The sequence below is a fragment of the Anopheles maculipalpis genome, chromosome 3RL (genome assembly GCF_943734695.1).
Source record: "Anopheles maculipalpis chromosome 3RL, idAnoMacuDA_375_x, whole genome shotgun sequence".
Classification (NCBI taxonomy): Eukaryota; Metazoa; Arthropoda; class Insecta; order Diptera; family Culicidae; genus Anopheles; species Anopheles maculipalpis.
Genome location: NC_064872.1, coordinates 38,883,420 through 38,909,671, shown reverse-complemented (window position 1 = coordinate 38,909,671; position 26,252 = coordinate 38,883,420). Strand labels below are relative to the sequence as shown.

Genomic DNA, 26,252 nt, shown 5'->3' with positions numbered 1-26,252 from the left:
GTACCTAATGTGTCCTAGCAGAAATAAATCACAGCTACTGGTGAAAAAAATGTCAAAATAAAACTCTTGATGGTAAACTGTACATCCCACACTTGCTTTATTTGCACATCAAAGCGTTCCTCTTGAAAAAGTTAGCATCAAAAGTGCCATCGCTACAAACCTCCCTGTACCTAGCCGATTTAAAACGCGATTAACAGGCACCGCAAAATACTTAACTTTGATGTGAGAGAATGGAAAACGCAAAGAAAAAAGAATACATGCGTTTCTGCTTGCACCCTCGTCGGAACAAAAAAAGGGGGTTGACATTAGTTGTGCAAATTTTCCGCGAGGGTGAAGACAAAAAAAATTGCAACCCTTTTATACCGTTTCCGTTAATCCCATTGAACACCACCATTGGATGGGTGCAGACAAAACAAGAACATTTGGCTACCTTTTTTTTCTAAACGCAGTAAAAGTGTACGAAAAAGCATAATACAAACAACAACAGTAAAAATTTGCAGCCACCGTACAAAACATAGATGATCGCGAGATCCGGTTCCGGTAGCCACAATCAATTTGCTCTATGTACACAATTGCGGTTCCCAAATTGTGGTGGCTTCTCCTCACCAAAAGCATGCTGGTGAGCTTTAAAAAAATAGAACAATCACGGAAGGAAAAACTACAAACGATGATATTGATTTTACTGGTGAGATAATAACGGCGGATCTGGTGCACTTTTAGGTTATCTGTTGTCAAATCATGTATATATTCCTATCGTGACCACGCTTTCGATTTTGATGTTGTGGGGTTAATCAACACGGTTGAAGTTTGAAACCATTAGATTTCACAACAGATCTCTCAGCATCGCTTATCTTTGCCTGTCAGTCAGCGCTCTCATCCCGAAAGTTTTTTTTTCTTGCCAGCGAAATAGGACATCCCTACCCACCCTTACACATTTACACTTAACCCCTTTTAGACGTGCGCAAGCTCACCTTGCTTGTCGTTTGATGTTGTCCTGCGCCCGTGTGTGATGAGCGCCTTCCGTTGTCATCGTTTGGACTGTCATCCTGTCAGCTTCGGCTCGCTCGATCGCTTACAACGTTAAAATGACACACCGTCCCTCACTGGCCGTAATATGTATCTATACATTGTTAGAGCGCATGATGATACTTGCTTCCCCCCTCCTCCCCTCCCCCCTCGGGTAGTCCGGCAACTTTACCCTCGACCCTTGGAATCGGTTAATCTGATTGTCTCATAGAAGAACGCGAACGCGAGCGCACTGACCGGAAAGCTGCTGCTTTTTGTGTAGGTTTTGTGATGAATAAAGTAAAGCAAAATAAAAAAAATACAGATTCCCAATCCTTAAATCATAGCGCTCAACATGAAGCGAACAGTAGAAAATTTCTTTGTAATGATATCATGAAAATGATTCCTAATTTTTTTTTTTTGGCTGCTTCCATACTTCATAGCAATTGAAAACGTGCTTCTGTGAGTTATAATTCGTCAATGGGCGCATAGGCGCTTCTGAAGACTGGAACTTTTAAACTTTCATCAGGACACACCCAAAAAACGAATACGCAACGAACCGAATGCACCACATTTCGATTTGGGTTTTCTGTTTGATGTGAGGTCCTTCTTCATGTTTTTTTTTTACATTGACGTAGTAAAAGTTAAAAAAAAAGTTGTTGTTGCATTCGGTCATACGTCCTAGCTCCTCTTCATGCGTGCATTCATGCGAAAAACATGAAAAAGGTAGCACGGGACCGCGAACATATCCCCGCACCAGATCGGATCCTTCCATCGTACGCATCGTTGTATTAGAAGAGAACTTGTCGATTGCTGTGTGTGTGTATTTTTTTTTTTTTACATATCACTCTTCTCCATCCTTTGTTGGGTACTACTAGAACATTGCACTTTGAGTGACGTGAGTGACATGAAACGCGAAACAGGAAAAAGGGGGAAACCCCTGCCAAGTACTTGCCGGAAGCACAAAGACCTACAAATTGCATACCATTTTACGCGTACTGCCAAAGGGACATAAATTGCGTGATTTTAGCATGTCCTGTTTTTTTTTGCGAACGTTATTCTCTTTTCTATTTTTTTTTTTTTGCTAAAACCAAAAAAGGCAAATCGGTTCGGGCACTCGAAGGTACGTACCACTTCAAAAGGTTTCAGGGAATTTTGTTTTTTCGTCTATGCTTCACCTACTCTCATGCACCACATCGTCAAGGACGGATGTTGGTTTTTAAGGAGTAGTTAGAAAAAAATGTATTTCACGGTCGTTTTTTTGTGCATTTAAGTGTGGAAATTTGCATTCTTGTTAGTACTTTCCAGGTTCAAAACGGTGCAAAAATAATAGCAAAAGGACCATTCACCTGGTCATTTCTGATTCGGTTTATTTCCCCTATTCTTGGCCTAGAACTTTTATTAGTTCAAGTGGTTTTTGCCAATCAAACCGATCACATGTGTTCTGGCCACACACTCAAATGCACAATCTGCCAATGGAAACACCACTACCGCGACAATGTTCCGGTTCGCGTGCGGTCAGTCGGCAAAGAATAATAAAAATCTGAACGAGACACGTGCATTAGTTGTAAGGATAAATAGAAGTGATTATGTACATTAACACGCACACACACACACACACCCTTGAAAAAGAAAGTGAAAACGAGGTATGAGCAAAGGAACATAAAACATTCACCGCAAAATAGCTAATCATGATAGCCCCATGTCCATGGCACCGGCATACACGAAATTATCTTTTATTTCATTTCATTATTCATTTTTCGTTTTCATCTTTATCATAACAATCTCATGTTTCGATGTTGTCATTTCACACCACCGGCAATTGTTTTTCCCTTCCATATATGGAGCATTGCAGCTGGAACTGGGACGGAGAATAAAAGGGAACACAAGCGCGCAGTTCACGTGCCGGTTTGGTAGTGCTTTTGCCATAATTTTCAAATTAGCTTTTACGACCGGATTGAAGAGCTTGGGTTAGTGTGTGGCTGGTAGGGAATTTATCATGTGAGGTGGCTGCCCAATATTGTTACGCTGTTACGAATCGCGTGCGCCAGACGGTTCCGATGTAGTAATTAAGATATAACCAGCATAACCAGAATAAAGTACAATACAACTGCTACTTCTGCCAGCTCTGCTCTCGTTTTGGAAGCTAATCGTCGTTCTAGTTTTTGCCGGGCGCGCCTGAAGAGATAATTTTGACTTCAAACGGTGCTGTTATTTCTTGGACCCACACAATGGATGCATACATAAATGGTGTAACGGAAATTAGGGGCAATGAAACAGTTAACAGAGTCATGATTTTTTTTCCAAAATGAAATTGATTGGAAGCTATAAAATGTAAAAAAAAAATTCACAGTTTAATGTGATTTATAGCGAAGGATCATTTATCATTTACTTCATTACTTTGCTTCATCATTAATTTATTGATTTAAAATGCTGCTGAATGCTTTAATAATTTACTTTTTTCGTACTAAACCTATAAGATCGTTAAATATCCCGTACACTTTACAAGACCTCGATGAGAGTATTGAATTTACATCATGGAAGGAAGTAAATAAACTAAACAAATTTCAGTCAAGGCTCGTTTTACCACATGAAACTTATCTATAGCGTGTTACAATAGGGTTTAAGCTCCAGCATGCGCTGTAAATTGAACAAAAAAAAAAGCAAGGGAAACTGTTATGCTGTCCCCGCGTAAAACCAACGAAAGCAAATCATGCCATGATTAATGAAAGATCATGCCCAAGCCGCCCTTTATTTTCGTTGCACCGTAATGAGCGTAAATATTTTCCAATAATTATTCGCTTCAAGGCAGCCGACCGATACGACAACCGCGACACACTGCACTGCCGGATGGGCTCCTTGTTCAATAGCTTCGGGCGACCCTTTCTCTCTGATGGCGGTGATTTTTATAGCCAACTTATAACAAATGATCAAATGCGTTAGATTGACGGGCGGAAGCGTGCCGCGGCAAGACCCGGTCATTCGGTGGATTGGGCCAAATGGCAAACAAGCGACAAAAATCAACGGACTAAAAAATTAAACGAACATTTGTTACGGTGATGATGTGTTTCGGCGGTTTGATGGTGAGTTTTTCTATCGTCTGAATACTTACGCAATTGGTGTGCAAACCTTTTAAGGTCGTTTTGTGTGTGTGTGTGTTTTTTTTCAAACATCTTCAGTCAGTATGTGACCATCACAAATCATATCATGCTGCAGATCAAGCTGACTGGTGGTACCATCATGACGTAACATAGCTGGGCACGTGGCTTTCTCCAAGGATGTGCGCGTTGGGGTGCAACACACAACTCGTTCGAAAATGTCACGAGCCTCCACTTCACGCACACATTTTCACCGAAAATTGAAAGAAATTCGAACAACGAGTCCTTACGCTGGTAAAGGAAACAGAATGATAAGTGGCCTTTTTAAGAGGCGCCCTATACTTATCGGGCAGCTGGTAACCTAACGAGCATCGAAGATCTAACTTCCGACCCTACGGCTGGCCGAGTTGCAGTGTCATTTTCGTTTTTCTCGTCTCCATCTCCAAGGATATCGACGTAGCTAACAAGGAGGCTCATTACGCACGGCTCGAAGCCGGAGCTCTGGCTTAATTAATGCCCGATTACGGGTAGCTGCTAAGTATGCTAAGTGCTAAATGATCGTGTCCTGTGTGGCCGTGCAGTGAAGCTTGGCGCGAATTTATCGACCACGGCATCAGAATTAATGGGCAGAAAACAAGCGTTTCCACTTTTGCACTGTTTTGTCCGATGTGCATTTTGGAAAAGTGGTGGCTAAGTAAGGTTATGGCATGATTTGCAGGTTGAATGGAAATTTATAGTTTTTGGAGACAATTTTGAATAAATTTTCAGGAATGTCTAGAAGAGTTAACACTAGAACCGCCGGACTTTTCAACCTTACTAGAACCGCCAATTGGGACAATATTGTCCCATTGGTCGTTATGTTTACATATTAAGACATTTGTATTATTACCTATGGATTTCTTGTGGTAAAATAAACAATGTTATAATGTGGTGAATTAACATTATAATTAGGTATAATAAAGCTTTATTAGCAACTCAATCAACAATTAAAAAATCGAATTGAGATCACATCAACCGTACATTAAGGTTTTTTTTTTCATCAATATAAAATTTTAGGGCTTTTAGTGATAAACGCTTATGATTATTCCTTACGAAACTCTTTTAGTACATTTTTATATATTGGTCTATAACATGTGAAGCATTCGTTCACACATTTGAGCCTGGCAGCGCCGACGAGAACCTCCAGCACAAGCTCCTGACGTAAGCAAACTAGCTTTGACGCTCTTATTTTGAACGTACTCTTTGGCAGGTTCTTCGCCTAGCTTGGAAAAGAAAATCCCGGTTAGATATCTTTTCTTTTCTAAGTCCTTTGTACAAGACCCAACCATTGTTTCCCGCCAAATTCAGAATATTTAAAAATGAATAAACAGGCCATTTTCTACTCACACTTTCCACGGAGTACTTTCTACACATTTGGCCAACTACATCAGATTTGTACTTGATCGAGTAGTGTAAAAACAAGGTTTCAGGCTTTTATGTCCTTAGTGCATCTGGCAAACTAGTTGCGCTGGTGTTGGGAGAGCATACACAGCGACCAAGCAAGCCGGCAAGTCGAAACGTGTAGGCTACTTGTTTGCAACTGCAAGAATTGTGCTGGGGATCCAAATACGCAATAGCCAGCAGGTGATGCTTTGGGTGGAGAGTGGGCGATAGGGGCACTCAGACGAACCAATGTTACCAATAAAATTGCGGTAAAGTGTACAAAAATGGTGTTTATATTGACTAGCTTTTTGATGATAGCGAAAAAATTCGTTCACTTTTATTGATCTAGTCGTATTGGCATGCATTGTCACGAAAACGAGTACACGCCAGTGCTGCCAGACTTGCAGATGCACATCCGTCACTCGTTGACATCCATCACAACGTATTTTGCCTATATGACAAAAATTTCCCATATGGCGGTTCTAGGTTGGAAATGATTTTTTTTAAGTACACACAATTGTGGGGCAAACAATTTTGTATTGGCGCATTCGAAGTATCGTTAAAAATTAATAAAAGTCAGAAAATTTCAAGGGGTTATTACGACGGAAATCGAAATAACACACCTTTTTCGAGAGCAATGGGACAAAACAGTCCCATCGGCGGTTCTAGTGTTAATCACTCTTGCTTGTCGTAAGACGATGTCTGAGGTTCACTGATTTTTCTTCTATTTTCTGGACAATATTTCATCCAGTTTCTTCCATTAATCTTATAAAAATACAAAAGTAAACTTCCCTTAAGTAAACTTTGTATACTCTGGGCCACAAGAACAGATTTATTTGATACTTTTAGAAAGGAACCGACCCATAAGTCCACAAAATGGAGTAAACACTTTGTGCCAGACACTAAAAACCACATGCTCCCTCCATCCTATTTGCATAAATCGTATTCAAATGAACTTTCGTTCGAGATAGATAGCACCTGCACACCCAAACACCTGGGCAAAGAGAGTACATCCAACGGTAGAAGTGACCTACTCCACTGCTATGGCTGTAGCAACGCTCGAAAAGGGAAAAGTTCAGCAGTTATGCAGTAACTCTTGCTTTAAGAGAAACTCTATCGTTCTCTGGTTGTGGATTGAACACCAGAAGCGGTGCCGTGAGAAGGAAGGTAAATCCTTTTAATATCCTTTTCCAGGCTTTTCCCGAAGCCACATACCGTGGGTCGTAGTGAGTCCAACATTCAGAACACTCCACTAAAACAATCAAACCACACGTTGTCCGATTCGGTCGGACTGCGTCACTGGCGTGCGTTTCCATTTCCATACCAACCTGAACAAAATGGAATTATTATTATTATGATTATTATTAGAGCAAGCGGCCATTTGAAACGAATAAGGACACTCGAGTCTATGGTACACCGATTGGGAGAAGTGATGGTTCTTATTCAGCAGTACGTTTCGTACAAGGCGCAACACTGGGACACGTGCTCCGGTAGTGAACGAAGGGGCCACTGTTCGATGGTACTTCATGGACCGTAAGGACGAGAACCCTGGATGGTCATAAAAATGGATCCGGATAATTTCGTGCTCTCCCTAAACTTATCACGGCCGCCAGTTGTTTGTTTGTGAAAGGGCTATCGGAAGAAACAATGAACACTAGCAGAAATAACAAAACAACATTAGATTCGCGTCGGTTGTTGCGCTTTAGTGTTGTTGTTATCCAGCTCGACCGTCACGAATCGCGATCCTCACGCTTTCGGATCCCTTAAGGGTTGATTTTCTCGTTCTATCTGCCACTGCTCTACCAGACGTTGCTCTCATTATTTTTATTGGCGATGCAAATCAAATTAATTAAAATGCACCTATCCCAGGTGAGAGATTCATAATGAATCCGTTGCAAACCGGGAGGATACGTACAAACGGACGAGAATGCTTTGTCCTAAGGGAGAAAAAAGGGGTAAACTCAGCAGGTTATCTGCGTGGAACGAAAGGATTAGAAAATCCCCGGTATTCTCGCGAGCGAGTCTTTTTTCCACGTGCACAGGCAAATCCGAAGCTTCCGGGCGCTTTCTAGTACCGGGTAGTGCATAAACCATAACGAAGAAACTGCTGATTATCCTTTCCGCCCTGGAACGCATCGTAATGGTTTCGCGCGTATTAATGCCGCATCATTGTCGCATCGTTTGCTCTAGTCTGCAGAGCGACCGTGCAGTGTTGAATGTAATGCGGGTGCCTGTGAGGCTGGAGGCGAGGAAGCGAGAAAAAAGCGCACTGCAACCCATACTCCCTTTTATCACCCGCGGTGCATTGCCGGTGACATGGGCGCAACGTGATTGTCACATTTTGTGACTCCCGGGCTCGAGGATTTTTGCTGGTATCACACTGATTCTGTTTTGGTTATGGGTTGTGTTGTTTTTTATATATAATTATTGTTTCGAGGATGCCTTTACCGGTATCCTGTGGTTTCGTACGGGGAGTTTGGCTTTTTTTGGGTGCATAATTGCATATATGTTTCGGTTATGATACGCACGTTAAAAAGAGCTCCCTTTAATAGCTTGAACTCATGTCTCGTGCAGATGCAAACGGATTATCTGCTAACAGTTAAAATTGGACAGTTCAATTGTAATTCTTTTCAAAAAATGTCTTTTTTTGCTATTGATACGGGTACCCACAACCAAAAACTTAGTTCCCTATTGGTTGGAACCTGATTTATGATATCCGGTAACAAAATTTGTTTTGCCTCATTTTGAATACTCCCGATTTGATGCATTTTCGAGATTTTCGATCCATACAAACAAACATAACAATAAAACTACCCTTATGTGCGGCTAGGAGATGTAGGTCATTTGGCAAATTTATTTGCTTTCGAGGGAAATTTATGATCATCTCGAACCAGCATAAAATGAAAAGGCTTAGAAGAGGTTCGTGCTAGTCTGTTTCGTATATTTGTTGAAAAATCCATGTTTCCCCCAAAAAATCAAACGATATTTTCCAATCGTCAAGAGAAAACAATCTAACCACCAACAAGGGATAACATTGGAAAACTTTTCCATCTTTTTATTTCCTGACTTTTGCCGGCATAACTGCTCGTCGACCGCTTATAAATGGCACACGTTCATGATATGGCAATTTAGCAGCCATCCTGCGGTGAGGAATAATTATCGTCCTAGCCTGCCGGCTCTCGGCAGAATCCTTTCCCCCTGTGTGAGCACAACCGGGGCTACCAGCGGGGTTAGTAAACTCAAACCCCCCGGACAGTAGTATCGGGGACTTGATCTGCTCAAAACTGACCGGTCAAACCGATTGTCCAAATATTTTCATTTCACTTTCACCGATACTATCCTTGCCCAGCCATTCATTCGCGAGAAAACCGTTACCAATCGGTTCCCGCTAGCGCATAACTGGTGATTTTGGGCGCTGTGGCATCAGAGAAGAAGGGGAAAAGGAAGAGGAAATGATGGTGTATCGCCCGAAGGGCTCATTAGATTATTGGGATACGCTTGAATAGGAGCGAAATGCAGCTACAGGGTAATGGTGTGGTATGGTGGTCATCGTGCTAGCACCTGGCACTCTGCTGTCCATTTAAGGCACGGTCCTGACGGGTCGTTGATGTATGAAAAAATACACCACACGAGACAGCGCGGACGGCTTTTAACCACCGCATGATGCAAAGCAGAAATACTTGATGTGTGGTGTTTGATGTTTGTTGTTGGTAACGAATTATATTTTAATGATCCGTTGCGTATGTTGCATCAAGCGATAGCAGTAGGGCTGCATTTGATGACAAGCCTGCAGGACATCTCAGTGGCGTACCGTTTTGATTAAGTATGGTCACGCGAACGATATCCGGATTCGATCTAAAATTATGATTTTAATCAGTGGTGGACGCTTCAAAACGGAAATAAGATATTTTGTTTAACAAGGAACCCTTTCATGTAGGTGTAAGTGGTCGATGAAGTTTTAATCAAAAATGGTATAATTTAAAACGTCATTTGTACACATTCGAATAGATCACATAATTGGACAATTAGAATTTTAACTGAAAATACAGATACGTTACGAGATTATTACAGGTAGTATGTGAAAGCAACATTCTAACATATATTTGTACTCAAAATCTTCTTACACTAAGGTTAATTGTTTTTAATGTTTTGCTTAAATAACCGACACGAACCGAAACATCAAAATGGATTTGAAATAATCCACAAAAAACCTTCGACACATTTCGCCACGTTGCAAACTTAAATTAAATCTTTGATTTCGTCCATTTCATGCTTTAAAATAGAGTCATCATAAATTATTCAAACAAGCCTCTCACCGCCGCCAGTTTCTTCCTCAACGCAACTAGCTAACACAATAAAACAACAAACACGCATTGTCCACGGCTACTCGCGCAGCATTATGAACTGCTACCGTCGCTGCTAAGCCACGACCTGCTGGGGGAGGTTGGCGTGTTTCCTGGATTAGGAGTAAAATAGAAACATTAATCATATCACCTACCGCCGTTTGAACTTTCATATGCTCGCGTAATAGAGTTTTTAACACCCACCGCCTAATGGGAGAGGGTTATGCTATCGGTGGAGCATCGTAAATTTTCTCGCGGTCCGCTAACCTCAACACCGACAGCGATAAGAGGTAACTGAGGCCTCCCAGCTTATGCTCGTAGTCTGTTTCTTTGCGCCATTGTTCTCCTGGTGGACTACACGATCATCAGCATAAAAAGAATCGCTATCAGGGCTTCCGCTTTCTGCACTCCAACTGCTACGATCCAGACCCGGTACTGGTGCTAAAATGTATTTCCCTTCAGCCTTCTCTTCTTAACTACTCACGATCTCCAATGGCGCATCTCCCGTTCGGTAGGTTCAATTTTCGCGTGCCCCATTAATTAAGCCACGTAGTTGTGCGAATGTTCGGTGCGCATCACACAAGAATTCGTGACTGTCGATGGGAGAAACTTGCTTCGTACTTACCCGTCAAGACCACACGCCATAAGATGATTGTTCCCTCCCGTAGGTGGTTATGGTTCCATTTTTTGGAGAAAGCAGGCGCCAACGTAGGTTAAATGCGTAGCGTGTAGCATTGAATAAACACGTTCCTGTCACAGAGGTACACATTATAGCGATATGTATGAGTTCCTCCTAGTTCCTTCGCATGATTCTGTGTTTGACTCTGCAATGCTTCCTGGTTGGAAGGTTCGGAAAGCGTTGCTGCATTATGGCACAACACACGCTACACTGCATCGGGGCGTTTGTGTGTGTGTGAAGATGACAAGCACCAGACATACACCACCGAAACCGGTCGGATGTCTTGCGCTTATGATTAATCTGTAAGGAAGGTGCGCAACTATTGCTTAACACGATACGGCAACGTACCGACGATAACGAACTGAAGATAAGCTTGCCAAGCAAATGGGGTCTTGCAAGGGGGTCGTTTCATATGTTTGACCTCTGTACCCGGAAGACGAAACACGTTTCTGTTTGGTGACCTCCCGCCGCATATGAAGCTGGCAACTCTGGCGGGTGGAAACGCTGAAACCGTTCGCCGCAGCATGGGCGGTTCGCTGAAGATGACGATGACACAACGGCGTCGCGTGCACTTTAACACAAGCCCACCGGAACTAGGCCTCGGTGCGCACACGCATGTGCATAGATTTCTTGTTAGAAACCACACGCAAACCGGCATGCGTAATCTGGTTGTCATGTTAACTTACGATGTTTCATACCTTTCTAAAAAGGTTTTCGTTTTATCTATATCACGAGGTCTCAAGATTGGTGAAACTCTGTTTCGAACGAATGATCGAAAAGGAAGTGCACGTTACAACAGTTTGGGCAGTAGAAGAAGCATGGTGTAGATTTCAAGATAAGCGATGCTTTGTAATGAACCACGAGAGCGTGAAATTCTCCTAAAAATTCGAAGGGCTCCAACTAGAAATTGAAACAAGTGTCGCATTCATTTTTTTTGACATTCCAGGTGCTACGATCTACATGTTGTCCCTATAATTAAGCGTCAGTGCATGCCGTTTATAACACTTGTGGTACAATGATTGCGACGATCTCCATAAATGTAGCAACATTCTTCTCATACTCACGGGATATTGACGTTTACGACAGCAAGCCTTTCGATCGATTTCGGCTCAACCTTCATCATCGTTTGCATAGAGTTTGCATGGAGTATGCGATGTAATAACATTCGTAATAACAATTACCCGAAAATGTGTCTCGACTAAACTTGAGCCTCTGGTGCAAGTACCTTCTCCGGACAACGTTCCACATTCCCGAGTCATAAAAGATTATAACCTCTTAGGTAACTTTGGATTCCAATTTCCTGATGTTTTTGCTCATGTCTCGTACCCTTGGGGATTGAAGTGAATTACGACTTGTGTGTGTTACACTGTGTGCCACCGGCACAGATACATCCCGGATGCGGATATAGCGCAGCGCTAAGGAATTTATCCACAAACTAGGTCACAAGAGCACAGCCAGAATCCGCCGACTTTTATGTGTATGTCGGGAGAGGTTATATTGGCTACCGAACATTCTCATGAGCTTTTTCGACGATCGGTTAGCATTGCCGGCGTGTGCAGTAAGGTGATGGCAGCAGAATGCAATAAACGCCAAATGCCATTCGGTTGTCTGGCGTTATGCGAGCCGTTCGATTGGGCATGCACGGAGGCCTGCTATATAAATCACACAATTTTACGATTCGCGTGCAATTTCCTTCCCTTGGCGTGTGTGTAATATGCGATGAATTTCTTACACTGTGCGGTGAAGAAGCCATCGATGAATGGGCCTTTGCTGATGGAAACTGGTGGCGAGTAGTTGCAGTGGTAAGCATCATAAAAAGTTCTTCACGCTGTTGTAGAAGCGTGACGTCTTTTGCGCATCAAAATGCTAGTAGAGTGATGCCTGGGTAGTGGTAGAACGTTCATTCCATCGGCTCCCGAGACTGTCCAAAATTTACGATACCATCGGTTGGTTCCGCTGGAATCGATCCGTTTTGACACTTTATGGCCACTTCTTGTATCGGAAAGGTTATTGCACATCGAGTCGTTCAGGTTCCTGGAAGGAGTGAGCGCGATACGGCGCAAAACTTCAACCTTTACCGCACGCACTGTCTAGTTCTGGGTTCGGGATGTTGCGAAAAGTAAATAAATTCACATAAATGTCAACAAAAACACAATTAAATTTCATGCCCATCAATAAGGGCAGTGCGTCCATCAGGAGGATGGGATTGTATATGAACCTACCTGGCTAAGGAATGTTTCTTATCGTTCATTGCTCGTACGCCAGTCGTGTAATGCAGCCACAGATCCATCCAAAATTCGGTATCGACTGACAAATTTGCGTGAAATTAATTTTTTACACCCGTCTGAAAAGATAAGACAAAAAAAACGGCAACTTTGGGATCATTCTTGGTCCTTGACTCAGGCTTGGCTTGCAATTGGTTCTTCTTGGTTGGATGCCAGGCTTAGTAAGGATGCTAGGGTTGTAGAATGGTTTCGCGAGATCGTTGAGATGGGTTAACCCTTTTTGACGGTTGTTTTTATGTTCTTGCCGAACTGGGTCAATCGATAGCTTCATTCGCGCAGCGCTACACCGATTCACAGACAAAAAAAAAGCGACAACCCCTTGAAACAACGGTTGGGAGGCAACGAAAATGGAAACAGTAATAAAAAAAACAACGGACGCTTTTTAAACTGAATGGTGAGATTTTTTTTAGCCTCAGCTTAGTAGGTTCGATGCGCCAAACTTGCTATTTCGCATATTCATCCCAAGGCGAAGAACGGATGGAATGCTGTTTTCCCTTTGACTATTTTCCTGCAAGGAATAATCTCTTGTGGAAAATAAACGAGCTGCGCAAGGATGAAATTACTGTTTGTACATCAATTTGGAACTAATCGATTGCGTTTATTGCCATATCGCGCTCGATTTCGCTGCTTGGTGATCGAATACCTTCGATTTCGATAAGCATTCTCGGATGAAGTAATGCGTCCTTATGCAACAACGCACCAGTGAAAAGGGGTTACGTAAAGGGTTGCTGTTTGAAGGATGGGAAAAAATGCTCAGAAATGAGCATCGACGAAAGGCAAGCATCAAACAAATCAATCTGAACGGCGCAAAGCAGCAGCACGATAGGTCAATGCAATTAACAACCAAATTTGGAAGGAAATGACAGGCTTTCGATGTGGATTCGGTAGATGTATGCAGCGCATCGAAGAAGTTTGTTTGGTTCTTGACTCTTTCGGCACGGTGGAACAAAACACAATCCCTTTCCCGATGGTGAACAGATAGGGATCAATCACACTTTACTGGTAGAAATAAAATTAGTTTCCTATCAGACAGATAAATGGCGGAATGCTGCCAATATCAAGGGCCTGTGTGCGCCTTTTCATGTTCCGTTTCCTGATGTATAATCCAAACCCTTTCCAAATCCGTTTTCTGTACTATTATTGATAGCTATTGATTTGAGGAAAACTTTCTCTTTTGCAGACGAATAGCTTTTTCTTATCTGCATCCGAATTCGTAGAATATGGTTCGTCGAATCACGAAGCATAATACAGTTCGGAGGCACTTAACACACTGTTCGTGCCATGGACCAAGGCTATGATTATCACAAATCGATATGCCAAACTTTGTCTCATGGTAGAATGGAATACAATTATCCCTGTCTTACGATAGTTTTGCGTGGAGTAAAGTTTCTCTATGGGGAGAAATATCGACCGCTAAATTATCTTGATTCTGAGCACTTTCGTCTCAGGAACTTTTTCGTCTTACTCTTGTTGAAGAAAACTCCTTCCTAAGTGTTTTTGTGTAGGAACCTTTCTAGGTAATAAATTTCCATTCTTAAGCATGTGTTTGTTCCTTTCATGTTAGGGGCAAGACACATCCGTTGAGTTTTTTGTTTTGTTTTACCAACTTGACTCATTAATGTTGGCTTCGTTTATTACACGCACGTACGAACATGCCTCGTGCGCGCGTTCTTATCATGTGCAGCAACATAATGAGGGAGGGTGTTAGTTCCTATTTATTTCCTTCATTCGTTCACATCTCCACCACCCGAATGCATTCCCAAGATCAGTCTAGTGTTTCTCTTGATGTCGGCACTACCTCGTCGGTACAGTGCATTTATCTTTCTTCATATTCTTGAAGCCCAATTTTTTCTGAAGCAGTGCCACCTTCATGTAACTTTCTGCTTTGTGGCGATGGTATGATTATGCGCTGTGCTTGCATCGCTCTCTGTCTGTGTTTCGTTTATGTTTCGCCGCTGCTATCGCACCGGCAGCCCACTTTGTGCCGTTGGGTTCTTATCTTTTGCGTCTGTTATATGCACCTCAGCATGCTTACGTCACAATGTAGTCGTCATCAAGCTTTTAAGGCACGCTTTGGATGGAAATGCTTCATAATAATACGTCTTCAATCATTCACCACCATTTTGTTCCAGTTTCGGTACCGATTGGCCCGTTATTGTCGATTATGATACTTAATATTTTATGCACACTCATCAGCCGAGACGAATCTTCTTCCAACACTCACACTGACATGCTGCTTACTCTCGGTACCAAATTTGGTCCGATAGCGAATCGTGCAAATGGAGATAAATTATGAATCGTCAGGTAGATTAATTACGCGACCGAATAACGCGTGTGACGCGAAAGGATGGCTTTCTTTCTCATACCCCGTTCAGCTTTAACGGTGGCGAGCAGTAAATACAGGTAGCTCGCAAAAAAGAGCCGAAAATGCCACCGCAGAAAGTGTATCTCGTAATTATTTAAATTTGATTAACCACTGTGCCAGCCCAAATTGACCAAAAGAAAACGCCCCTGAATTACATGATGGATGTTTTACGACGAGCTACCCCTTTTTCTCGGAGGGGTTTGCGAGCTTCTACGCCGGAGAATATTACTGTCTTGCACTTTGGGTCATTCTTCAGGTGAACTGTCCAAGCCTATTTATCGGTGTAATTAAGCATAAAATATCTCAAGATCCGTCATAATGTAAGCCGGGTTTTGTGGAGAGATGTTCTAATAACTTCTTAGGGTTACCAATGTAATTGTTGGGTACTCTGAGGTGCTTTCTTTGAATTGTGTGATTGACTAATAAAGATGATTGGGAATTTAAATCTTGTTTTTGTTTTGTTCTCATTTTAGGTATGTAACAACGATGAGTTTTCAAGTAGATACGTCTCACACGCTGATGTTACCTTGTAAGTTTCTTATATATGTATATTGGATTTATAAACATCGTATTATGGTTCTACGCAGTCTACCGAACTTTATTTACTCCTACAAAGGACAGGTTATTAGAAAAGCGTATGAAGCCGCTACGCTCTTCAAACTTAAAAAAGAAAAAGCTCTTTTCTTTGTACCTTATCGACTGTTAATGGGTTAAATGTTAAAGCATAGTGCTTTACCCATTTCATTCTTTTATGCTTCACACGACGTGATATTTCGCTTTGAGCCGGAAAAGAAATCTTCAACGAACCCCGCTTACCAACCGCTCCACGAAAGATAACTTTCAATGTCCACCTACTAGCAACCCACGCGGTATCTCACCAAGGACCTGACATGTCTTGTGCAGTGTGCGATCCGGTATTCATTCCTTTTCAAAGACACCATCACTACAAGGCACCACTGTATGGTCTAGGTTGGTTGGTGATCGTAAAGCATAATGTTGCTCTTACACCCCACGGATGAGGAAGCCTGGCGCGTTCTAGCTACGGGCTTCAATCTGTGTGAGGTATTTGCCTCGTAGGCGAAGACTATCGGGCTTCCAGATATGGTAATGAACGTTCGATACCCGGTTTATTTTCTACGGACGACGGTGGGACTGTTTGTTGCGGTTACCGGTTGGCTTCGTTTTAATGTATTTCTACCAGATTTTATTCCACGGTTTTTTTTGTCTGTTGTTGGAATGTAAATTCAATGCACGATGCAATATCTATGCTGGCGCTAAGAGTATCTGTTTTTGTTGTTGTTTTTCGGATGGTGGCCAGAAGCGTCTTGGTATCGGAACCGGTTCGTGAGTCAGTTACACGATGGTTGAGTTGAGCTTCAAAAGGTCAGCCGGTAAAACAGATAAGCTGGGTTGGACTATTTCAAGAGCAAGTCTAGCACCGTAATTTGAATTGGATGCTTAATGGGAAAGATGGTAAAATCATGGAGATGGAACGCATCAGGTCAGCTGAAGTTTTGTGTTATACTTCCATTTATTCAACAAAGTTTATTTGTTTATTTAAGTAACTTCACATGTTCCTACAAGTTTCTATACGATGTAAAGATTTTTTAATCTTATCCTTAGCAACATAATTTTCAAATATTATTCGATTATTGAATTTTAAAATTTAATTGCAAAATTTTATATTTTCTTTGAAAAATTTATCGAACTCTATGTTTATCAAACTCGTACGTATCATTATTATTTTTAATTACAAAAAAAGGGCAAAAAAAGGCTCGATGTTGCGATATTTTGCTATCGTATAAACGAATTGTTTTCATGTGTGAGTGAGTGTAGCAACGCTTAAGCGTTCGTGAGTGCGTAAAACGCTTCAATTCGGTCCTTCGTTTATGTTATTCAACATAAAGAGAGCAAGAGAGAGAGAATGATGTACGTTCCATAATCTGAGAGCAAAACAGCATAAAATGAGATATTTTGAGCAGGGTTGGTGTAGTGTTTTTTCGTTTTATGTTCACTGAGAGAAAGTCGAAAAGTTTGCAGTAAAAGTTATGAAAGAATTTGTATCGTACATTAAAATAAAAGCAGAATTGCAAACCCTAACGAATGTATATTTAAAATCGTTACGTTAAAGGTTTTTTAAATGTATATTTTATTTCATTTTAATTCAACTTTGAGTTGATCAATTCCCTTGACAAGAAAGTACTGTGAAATATTTTAAATTTTTCTATTGAAATCAAAAGTTTTATTAATTGTCCACGGCGGGATAAGTGCCATGCAAACTAACAGTCAAAGAAGTCAGAAAAGGTTGCCCCATAACCTCTGTATAAATGTGTCTGAAATAGTTTTCCGTTTTCAAGTTCACACACGCAGAGTTAAAATACTTATTTGTTGATACTTTTGCTACAGCAACAATTATCATGTGTGGGTTTTCTTGCCTTGTTCCGTAGTAATCTGATATCGAATACAACCAATTTGTTATTTTCATTGTTACTGAACAATTTTTACTGAACTTTAAGACCTCTAACTTATGTGGTGAAATTGTTACAAAAATAAAAATAAGCTATTTCCATCACATTTTTGTACACAAAACATTATGTATGAAAATCTGCAACCTTAACCTTAATGCAACCAATCCTCGTAGGGGGATAGAGCGTTGTACGAGAGAGCGTAAACGGTGGTTGATTCTCTCGATTTCACCCCTATCTCAACGCACCCATGCTATGCTATCGCATGCTTCGTGAGTCGCTCAGTATCCTTCGAGTCGGTCGGACGTACTTGTAGTTCCCGCAGCCGTAGAGCATGCGTTCGGTGCATTATTTTGTGAGCTCGTCCAAGTAGAGAATGTTTACTGTGGTCGTGCGATTGGGGTATAGCTTGAAGTGAGTGCAATTCCATTTCGTGAATGCCACTTTGGCGATCTTATTTGGTGGTGATCATGTTGAAAACTAGTTGCCAAACAACTTTGCACACAAGGTTCATGTAAAAAATGTGGAAATAGCAACAATGAGCCATTTAGTGTCGAAACCACCCACCAAAGAGAGTGATTTTGTACGCCGGTTTACCCGCTTGTGTCGTGTTGGATGATGATGATGATGATGCATCAAGCGAATAAAAAACGTGACAGCTTCTGAACACCTCGAATGGTGCACGGTGCCAAATTTATCCGAATGTGTCGACATTAATCAGCCACGTCGCACGTGGTGGTTCAGACCTAGCAAGCCACTACCCCTAGTGTATTCTAAGCAAGGTTGAGTGCATGTTCGGTTGGTAGTGATAGTTCAAACGGTATGGTGAAGGTCGTGCCGAAAACAACCGTTCGCGAAACTGGGATTACGTATGCCAAAAAAATTGTGATGCAGATTGGAAAACATCTGTAAAAAGCATCGCTTAAACCGAAGCCAAAGAAAATAGTGCAGAAGTGTCTGCTAAAAACCCTGTTTTCAACCATCGGATGTGTGTTCGTGTAGGTGTTGTGAAATTGTAAAGTTGATTTTTTGTAGCCAAAGAAAATGTTCATAAAAAACCACGCCAATAATTTATGTTCAGAGCCCACAAGGTGTGTGTGATTAGTGTGCTGTAGAAAGAAAAAAAAATCGTAGAAATATCGGGCACGTGTGACAGATAAACAACGCAGAAACGCAAGAGTGAAACAGAAAAGCCTTGTGCCTACAAAAAATACACACATTCAAACAAAAAAAACAAAACACATCTTTATCACACAACATGACGATGCTGGCGGTGAAAAATTTCTTCCTGCCCGAACGGAAGGCACCACCGGAAGCGCCAAAGTTTAGCCGCATGCCGGAAGCCTTCCTACGCTCCATCCGACGTCGATCGCTGCGCATCAAACGCCCAAAAACTGTCATCGTGGAGCGGGAGAAGCGAAAATCGGGTAATTAAAACGCACTACAGTGTTATCTTGCCCAGCTTATAGATCGTTGACATGATTTGCCTACTGATAGTGCCAAAAAGAGTGGATGAACAAGAAGAAAAGTGGAACGTTTTGCCAAAAATAAGCAATTTGTATGATGACAAATTGCGACCAGCAGGGAGCCAACCAACAACAACAACAAAAAAAAGTGTACTTCCAAACACACTTCTCAAGGACAAACGCCTTCTACGCGGTTATCTCGCTGCCATCAGCCACGCGGTGATGATGTTGCCGAGGTGTCATCGTAAATGGCACTTTTAATGAATATTAATCACCGTGCTTATAGTGGTCCGCTTTTTTTGTGTATTGTCCCCTTCTGTGGGGATGTCATTTTTCGTAATGGATTCCGTCCCGTCAATGGTTCGATAATACTTTGTTGCCATTTTTAGATGTTCATTTTTTTTTTTGGTGGAAGTCTTTCACACAATCTCATCTTTTCGAGATGATTAGATTCGTGGAGTGGCTAAAGCAACCCATGTCGTGGTATCGTAAACATGCGACTCTGTGCATGAAAATTTGTATATCAATCCACTGCCAGATGGAATCCACATGTTTCACTCTCGACTGGCGAGACAAGTCTGGACGGAAATGATGATTATGATGTCGACTCGGTCGGGTATGCGAGGGTGATGCAATGCTATGGAATGGAGTGAGAGTAAAATTCAGCCAAGCAGGGAAACACATGTGCAAAAACTAGCAAAGTGAAACGAAAAACTGATATGCTGGATGCACGAATTAAAAGCATGAGATATAGAAGCGAGACGTGCTTCTCTTTTGTGATTTAATCATTTATGTTTTATTTTATCACACACAATGCATGATGAACATTGAGAACAACAATTAACGCTAGGAAAAGAAACAGTGTAGCTCTTTGATTAAACGTGATAAATAATCTAAACAAAGCTAAACATATTAAACAAACATCTTAATACGCTAGCGTTCCGACGCGAAAAGGCTTGGGATGCATTTTAATACGCAAAAACTAATAACAAAGAGCTACTTTCAGGGCGCTCTGTTTGCAACACGCTACAGCCAAAACCCCTTCTAAACGTACTTTCCTATCATGTGTATCTTTGATAACAGTGTGGTGTTGTTGTTAAAAAGCACCCAGCAAAGTCCGATGCATCTACAACTCGAAGTACAAAAAAAAAAAAAACAGTTCACGTACACCTCTCGACTAGGTGTGGTTTTTATTTTGATAGGCCCTTTTTTTTTGCACTACTCACCTTACCAAAGATAAGATTAAAACCTTCACCGTACCGTATCGTACCATCGTGTACCGAACTTCACCCAACCATTGACGGTTAGAGCACTGCGGCGCTTATCAGCTCCCTGGACCGTTTTCGCCCCAAAATCATGCACTTCATGCACAGCAACCGAACGTTGCTTTACACGCGATCGGCTCCAATTTCCCATGCGTGTAAGAGAAGCGTTCCACGGGCGCAGAGGGAACTGTACGAAAGGAACGAAATTTTACACACGATGAAGCTTTTCCTTTCACGCCCGGCGCGTAAATAACCTTGAAAGAAAGTTAAGCGCGTCTTCAATGTCAGTGGCAACATCAACCAGTGGTAACACGGGCGGCTCATCTCAGCTGTTGGCAATTGTTTCATCGCTAGCTTTCTCCCGGAGCCAACCGTAAAACCCACACCCGGCTGGTGTCGCCGGTCGGAGTTGAAAGCAGAGCGGCATTTGCCTAATACGCTCGCCAAAGGTCTTTTATGCGAGGCGCATTGTTTCGACACCCGTTAAACAGACCGATAATCGAATGATGCATCCGAGAAGAAGCATATTTGTGTCCACACAATACACTCACCCCGGGGGGCAGTTTCCTTTCTAGCTGGTGTGAAACAAATTTCACACTCAGTTACAGAGATCACATTTTGTTCGCTTTCCTCAACCCGGCTCGCATCAGCATCAGCTGACCGTTGCAAATTTTCAACCGTAGCGCTGGCAGCATTTCTCCGAGGGTGAAAGTGAGTCTGGTTCCGGTTTCTGTTCGGTGTCGGTAAAATTCTAACCGTGCCCGGTAAGAAAGTCTGCCGTCCTCCGCAACTTCTGTTGCTGCGTGTCCGAGGGATGCATCGCCGTACACCGGAAGGTGGAAGAAAATTTACGACCTGACCGACATATTTTCCTCATATCGATTTTATATGTTCCAGTTTTCGAAATTTTCCTTCGATTCGTCTTGCGTCATATCTTTTCCGATGTTTCGGCACGGCACAGAAATACCGGTATCGCTCCATCGATGGTGGTCCAAAAGGCTAACCTTGGCCATGTGACAGATGATGTCATGCCGAGGTGAATGCTTTCTCCCAAACTATAAGGCTACTTTTCGCGACAAATGTGGGAAGGTAACAGAACAATGTATCCAGAAAGGCACAGCGAACGTTTCTAACGGAAGGTTCGTGATGCAAATGTGGGAGGCTTTGGAGAGGTTTTTTCTCCTTCTGTTGTCCATTTTGTTCGCATGGCGCATGTGTTACGCATACGCGATTATGCTGTGTTTGTTACGTAGCCATCGACACGTGCGGGTAGGAAACCCGCAAGGAATTGTTCTAGCACGTAAAGGCACGTAATCAAACTCCCTACTATGTGTAACAAAGGGGGTACCATCTTGGTTCAGGGTGTCCGTGTGGACTTCCTGTCCTTGGAAACGCATTACGGTGGAATCATATTTAGCCCACTGTTACCGGGTCCATGCGGTTCAGGAACTGTTTAGCGCGCTGTGGTGAAATTCATTGCATTGGCATTGTATTCTAAGGATTTGCAGCATGTTGCGAACAACGTTTTGACCTGCTTTACCCTATAAGCCCTCAGCAATCCGTTATCGATTGTCTGTTTGTGTGTCCAAATTTGGAAAGGATTTCAATACCCGACCATTTTTCCTATTTTTTCGGTAGCCCTAAATTCAACTGTACAGCTGTGTATTATTCATACGGAGCTATTTTAGAGCCGCCCGATGGCTATCCAAAAATGACACACAGAAGTGTTTTTCCTCTGTTTTACTTGCGGGTTCACCTGACTGAGAGCTCTACTTTTGGAGTCTCGGTATTAACCGTCCGTGTCGTCCAAATCGCCTGCTAAAAAAACAACTAAACGTGACTTGCCAGCTACATTCGGCTTAAGGCAACCATTCGGTAGCAGTTTTACGTTCATTCGCCTTTTTTTGTCGAGAACGTGATCGTCTCTGTGTTCTACTTGGAGCTTCAAGCCCGAAAAAAAACGCACTGAGTGGAAAGTGTGGAAGGAAACAAACCACCATACGAATGAGGTTGCCTGTTTTCGTAGGCTAATGCAACACACAGCATGCGCGATTTTCGGCCACCTATGTCGCATTGGTATTTTTAACCGAGCGAATAGAAAGTCACTTGCCTTGAAGGAACACTATTTTGAATGAGGCTGATGTGTGTTGGGGGTTGGAAGGAATAGAATGCTTAAATCTGTCCACTGGCGACTAGAATTTGTGGCCGAAAAAAAAATAGTTAAACCCTTACCCAAGCCATTTATCTTCGTTGTGCACAATAATGATCCTGTTTTCGTGGTGATTTTTGCTGTTGCCGACGTGTTCGGGTGCAGTGTGAATAAGGCGCAGAAATTTCGAGAGCTTATCAAAATAAGATGTCGTGAAAGAATTATTTTGAAATATTTCTGATGTGTAAACAACAGATTGCAATTTCCCGTCTCATAACATTTGCATGAGCTGCATACCGCACCGAAGAACCCTTACACAACGACTTCGGGATTCGAACTAATCTCATTGACCTTAAACTCTCCAACTGCTCCCCTCCGAGGCTGTTTGTGCTATCCGACCAAATTGAAACTACATTAGACCGCTCCTGGCGACGTTCCGATCCAATTGACTATCACTCCACCGGCACGTTTAGACGTTAGGGGCCCCCCCCGTTGGTGATGGAACTCGAGAGCGTTTCGTCCACCGTAAAATTATTCGCTTCCTTCCCACGCAGTTAAACCAATCAGTGGCGTTGTTAGTTGCTGTGTGGCAAGCGGTTTTTTTTTTTTTTTTTGCTCAACTGTTGACTTGAAACCTGACCACTTGTGGATGTGACCAATAACTCCCTACGCACCAAGGTGCTAAAACCCACACACCCCGAAAGACTGGCGCCCATTCTTACGCCTCTGCATCTCGTTTGAGGTGAGAATTGTGATACGCGCACATTTGGTGGTTTAATAAAAATTCAAATCCTTCATGCATCGCTTCCCATATTCAAGCGAATTCCGGTACATCTTCCTGAGAGTTTGCAGTGCGAAACATTTTCTCGCTGTCCGCCATTATGATCCGTCTATATGTCGGTTGTGGTGCTGCAGTTCTTGCACCAATGACATAAAAATCTTACGACCGGTTTTTTTCCTCGAGAATGCTCACTAAACGAACCCTTACATAGGGGCAAACGGAAAAATGAGCCTGCACAGACTAGAGGCGAGTAGGCTCCACCCCTCGGGGTAAGAAAAATGCATTTCCTAGGGAATTTGTGTTGCAATGCATAATTCTTCCTTCGGCAAAGGGTGCCGTACCATTTTCTCACTGCAAAGGGTTCAAGCCTGCTTGATGTAATGGCATTTTACAGCATACAATCACATGCCGCAACGGTACACCTGTGAAATGTTTCATCGCGTATACGAGTGGATGAAAAGTTTCACTCACATGTTGGCGCGAAATTGGAACCGAATTTTGGATGTATTAAATCAAACATTTTTGAATGTGTGTGTGTGTTGTTCCCCACGTGCTTTTGTAAAGAAGCACGTGACTGTAGTGTTTTTTGTTTTTTGTTTTTTTGCTGAATGTATGTGAGTACTTTTGAGGAAAGAATGGCCTCTGGTAGCATACAAACTGCACCTAAAAAGGTTTAAAAGAAGGAAGCGAAATAAAATGGTCAAAGACCGCAAAAACAAAATTGATCTAAAAATGGGAAGAAGGAAATGGTAAGCAAAAAAAAAGGCACCGTAAAAAGAAGGTCAAAACCGTTGTTCTGTGCCTATTCAGACAGTGAGCAGTGAAGTGCTCGCATTAACACGCAGGTAAAACCCACACGCGCGCACACTGGAGACGCGTGGCTCACGTGTCCGTCTGGCCGCGTGTGAAAGGTGGCCCTGAGCATGGGTTTTGCAGCTGTTTTGTTCTGAAACTACTGTTTCTACCGCTTTGGATCCAATCGGAAAGATCTTCGCCCCGCAAACGGACACCCAAAACATAATCCAAAGATCGTCCTCGAGCATCGTCAGAACGAAACGAACAGCGAAAAACTACCAGCGGGTCAATTTAGATGCTAATTTAAAAGGAAGGATCGGGGAAAAAACACCTTCATCACTGTTAACTACCACCGACACGCACCACACCACTTCCTCGAGGCGTTCGGATGTCATCGGACGTGTGCATCCCGGGCCCAAACCCAGCCGATTGCATATTTATGTGCTTAATGCAGCCGCCAGTCAGGACAGGGCCATCTGGTTGTTGGTGTTTGGACGCGAGACGATGCTGATGATGATATCGTGTCTTGGGAGGGATTATCCTTCGCTTGATCGTAAACATACACCACGCTTCGGGGCCGGTTTTACTTTTTTGTTTCTTGAAACATTGAACGAAGCAGAGATTTGACGAGTTCATTTTACGTTTTGCATTTTGGGCAGGAAGATCGTACGCATGCTTTGGGAGGCAAGATTAAAGTTTCATTTTCTGGGTTTTTTCTATAACGTATCTAAATCCCCTTCTTCAAGAGCTGTTCCGTGTAATCAGGCTTAACTTGGTCGACAGCTGCTTGCGTGGGGAAAACAGTGCAAGGAAAATTTCATTTACTTTTCTGCTCGCGTTTGCATTTTAGTAAGTATATATTAACTTTCTACAAAATTTCTTTGTGGATAAACTTGGCAATACTTGTCAGGAAGCATTATTAATTGATCATTTCATGTACAGGCGGCCGGATCGTTTGCTTTTTCACATCTTCCATCGATAGTTTTTCAAAGGAAGTTACAATTTATTATTAGAGCAGTGTTGAACGATTGTTTCTGGTGTTGTTTCTTCTTCGCTTCCGCTCAAAAAAATTGACTTCCGATGCGGGAATTGAAACCCATCACAACAAACACCGTCCAGAGAGAGGCTGATTGACAGGGCGACATGAGAGCAACTGATAGAAGATCGTATGCTAAAGGCAACATTAAGACCGGGTATTATGTGTCGCTTGTGAGAGAGATGTACTGTTGACAGACGACGAAAGGTCATCGGGCATCAAAACTACATGTGCACGCTGACACCTTACATGTTAAGAACTCTGAATTCTCAGACTGCATCATGCCCAAGTGTGATGTCAAACAGAATCCTGGATGTCAGAAGAAGTTATCGATTGTATTGTCTCTTCATTTTCATAGTTACTCACGTGCAAATGTCAAATATTTCTTTCGGATATATTTATTGACTCGATCGGATGTTGTAGTTACTAGAGTATGTATTTGAACTTCTTCCTTATCCGCTTGATTTGACAGCGCTTCGGTCTGGAATTTCTTCCTGTTCTGCCTCATCCATACCAGCGGACCATAAATTCAAATCCATTTCAATTAGCGCCAGCATCGAGGCGTAACCAGTGCAAGAAAGAAAAAAAAAGCTCGGTTAGGAAGAATTATGTTGAGTATTTGTATTTCTTTCACTTCCTGCAGTCCTTGTGCGGTGAACATGTCCTTACAACTGAATTCTAATTAACTTTCAAGTGGTGGATTTAAGCTGAATTATTACGCATGATGCTTCTCAAAGTACAAAGAAACGAGTAAAAAAAGTCTGTTAAGAATCCTGTTCGGGTTTGCTCCGGCAAGATAAAGTATCCTTCGCTAGAGCTAATCAACCATTCCAGCTGCATGCAGGGAACTGAAGACTGAAGAAAATCAACCGGAAAAGAAGACATTCCTGAAAACGTGCTTCAAAGAAGATACAATCACACTTTATTACGGTTGACATCTTCTTCCTTGAATGGTCTGTGCGTTCGTGGTTGATAGTTCCTCCGACTGCCGGGAGGATGAAGAAGATATTTGCCCGTAAAGGCGCGACGCGTTGCTTGACAGATGAATGCATGAATGACAATAAACTGACCAAAACGCCACGGTACCAAAGGGGTGGT

At 42.4% G+C, this 26,252-nt stretch overlaps 2 protein-coding genes across 3 annotated transcripts in view; both read left to right on the top strand.

The window, feature by feature from the left end:
• Positions 1-26,252, top strand: part of LOC126565137 (40-kDa huntingtin-associated protein) — a 342,010-nt gene that overhangs the window by 193,837 nt on the left and 121,921 nt on the right. The window lies entirely within an intron of this gene.
• LOC126563998 (centaurin-gamma-1A) overlaps positions 1-26,252 on the top strand; it is a 168,167-nt gene that overhangs the window by 111,997 nt on the left and 29,918 nt on the right. The window contains exon 1 of one of the 2 annotated variants that reach the window (XM_050220892.1): positions 18,904-19,089. The exons of the other annotated variant lie outside the window; for it this stretch is intronic. Coding sequence (XP_050076849.1) covers positions 18,921-19,089 — 169 coding nt within the window. The 5' untranslated portion in view covers positions 18,904-18,920. Of the gene's footprint in view, positions 1-18,903; positions 19,090-26,252 lie in introns of those variants that run through there. 2 annotated transcript variants of the gene reach the window in all.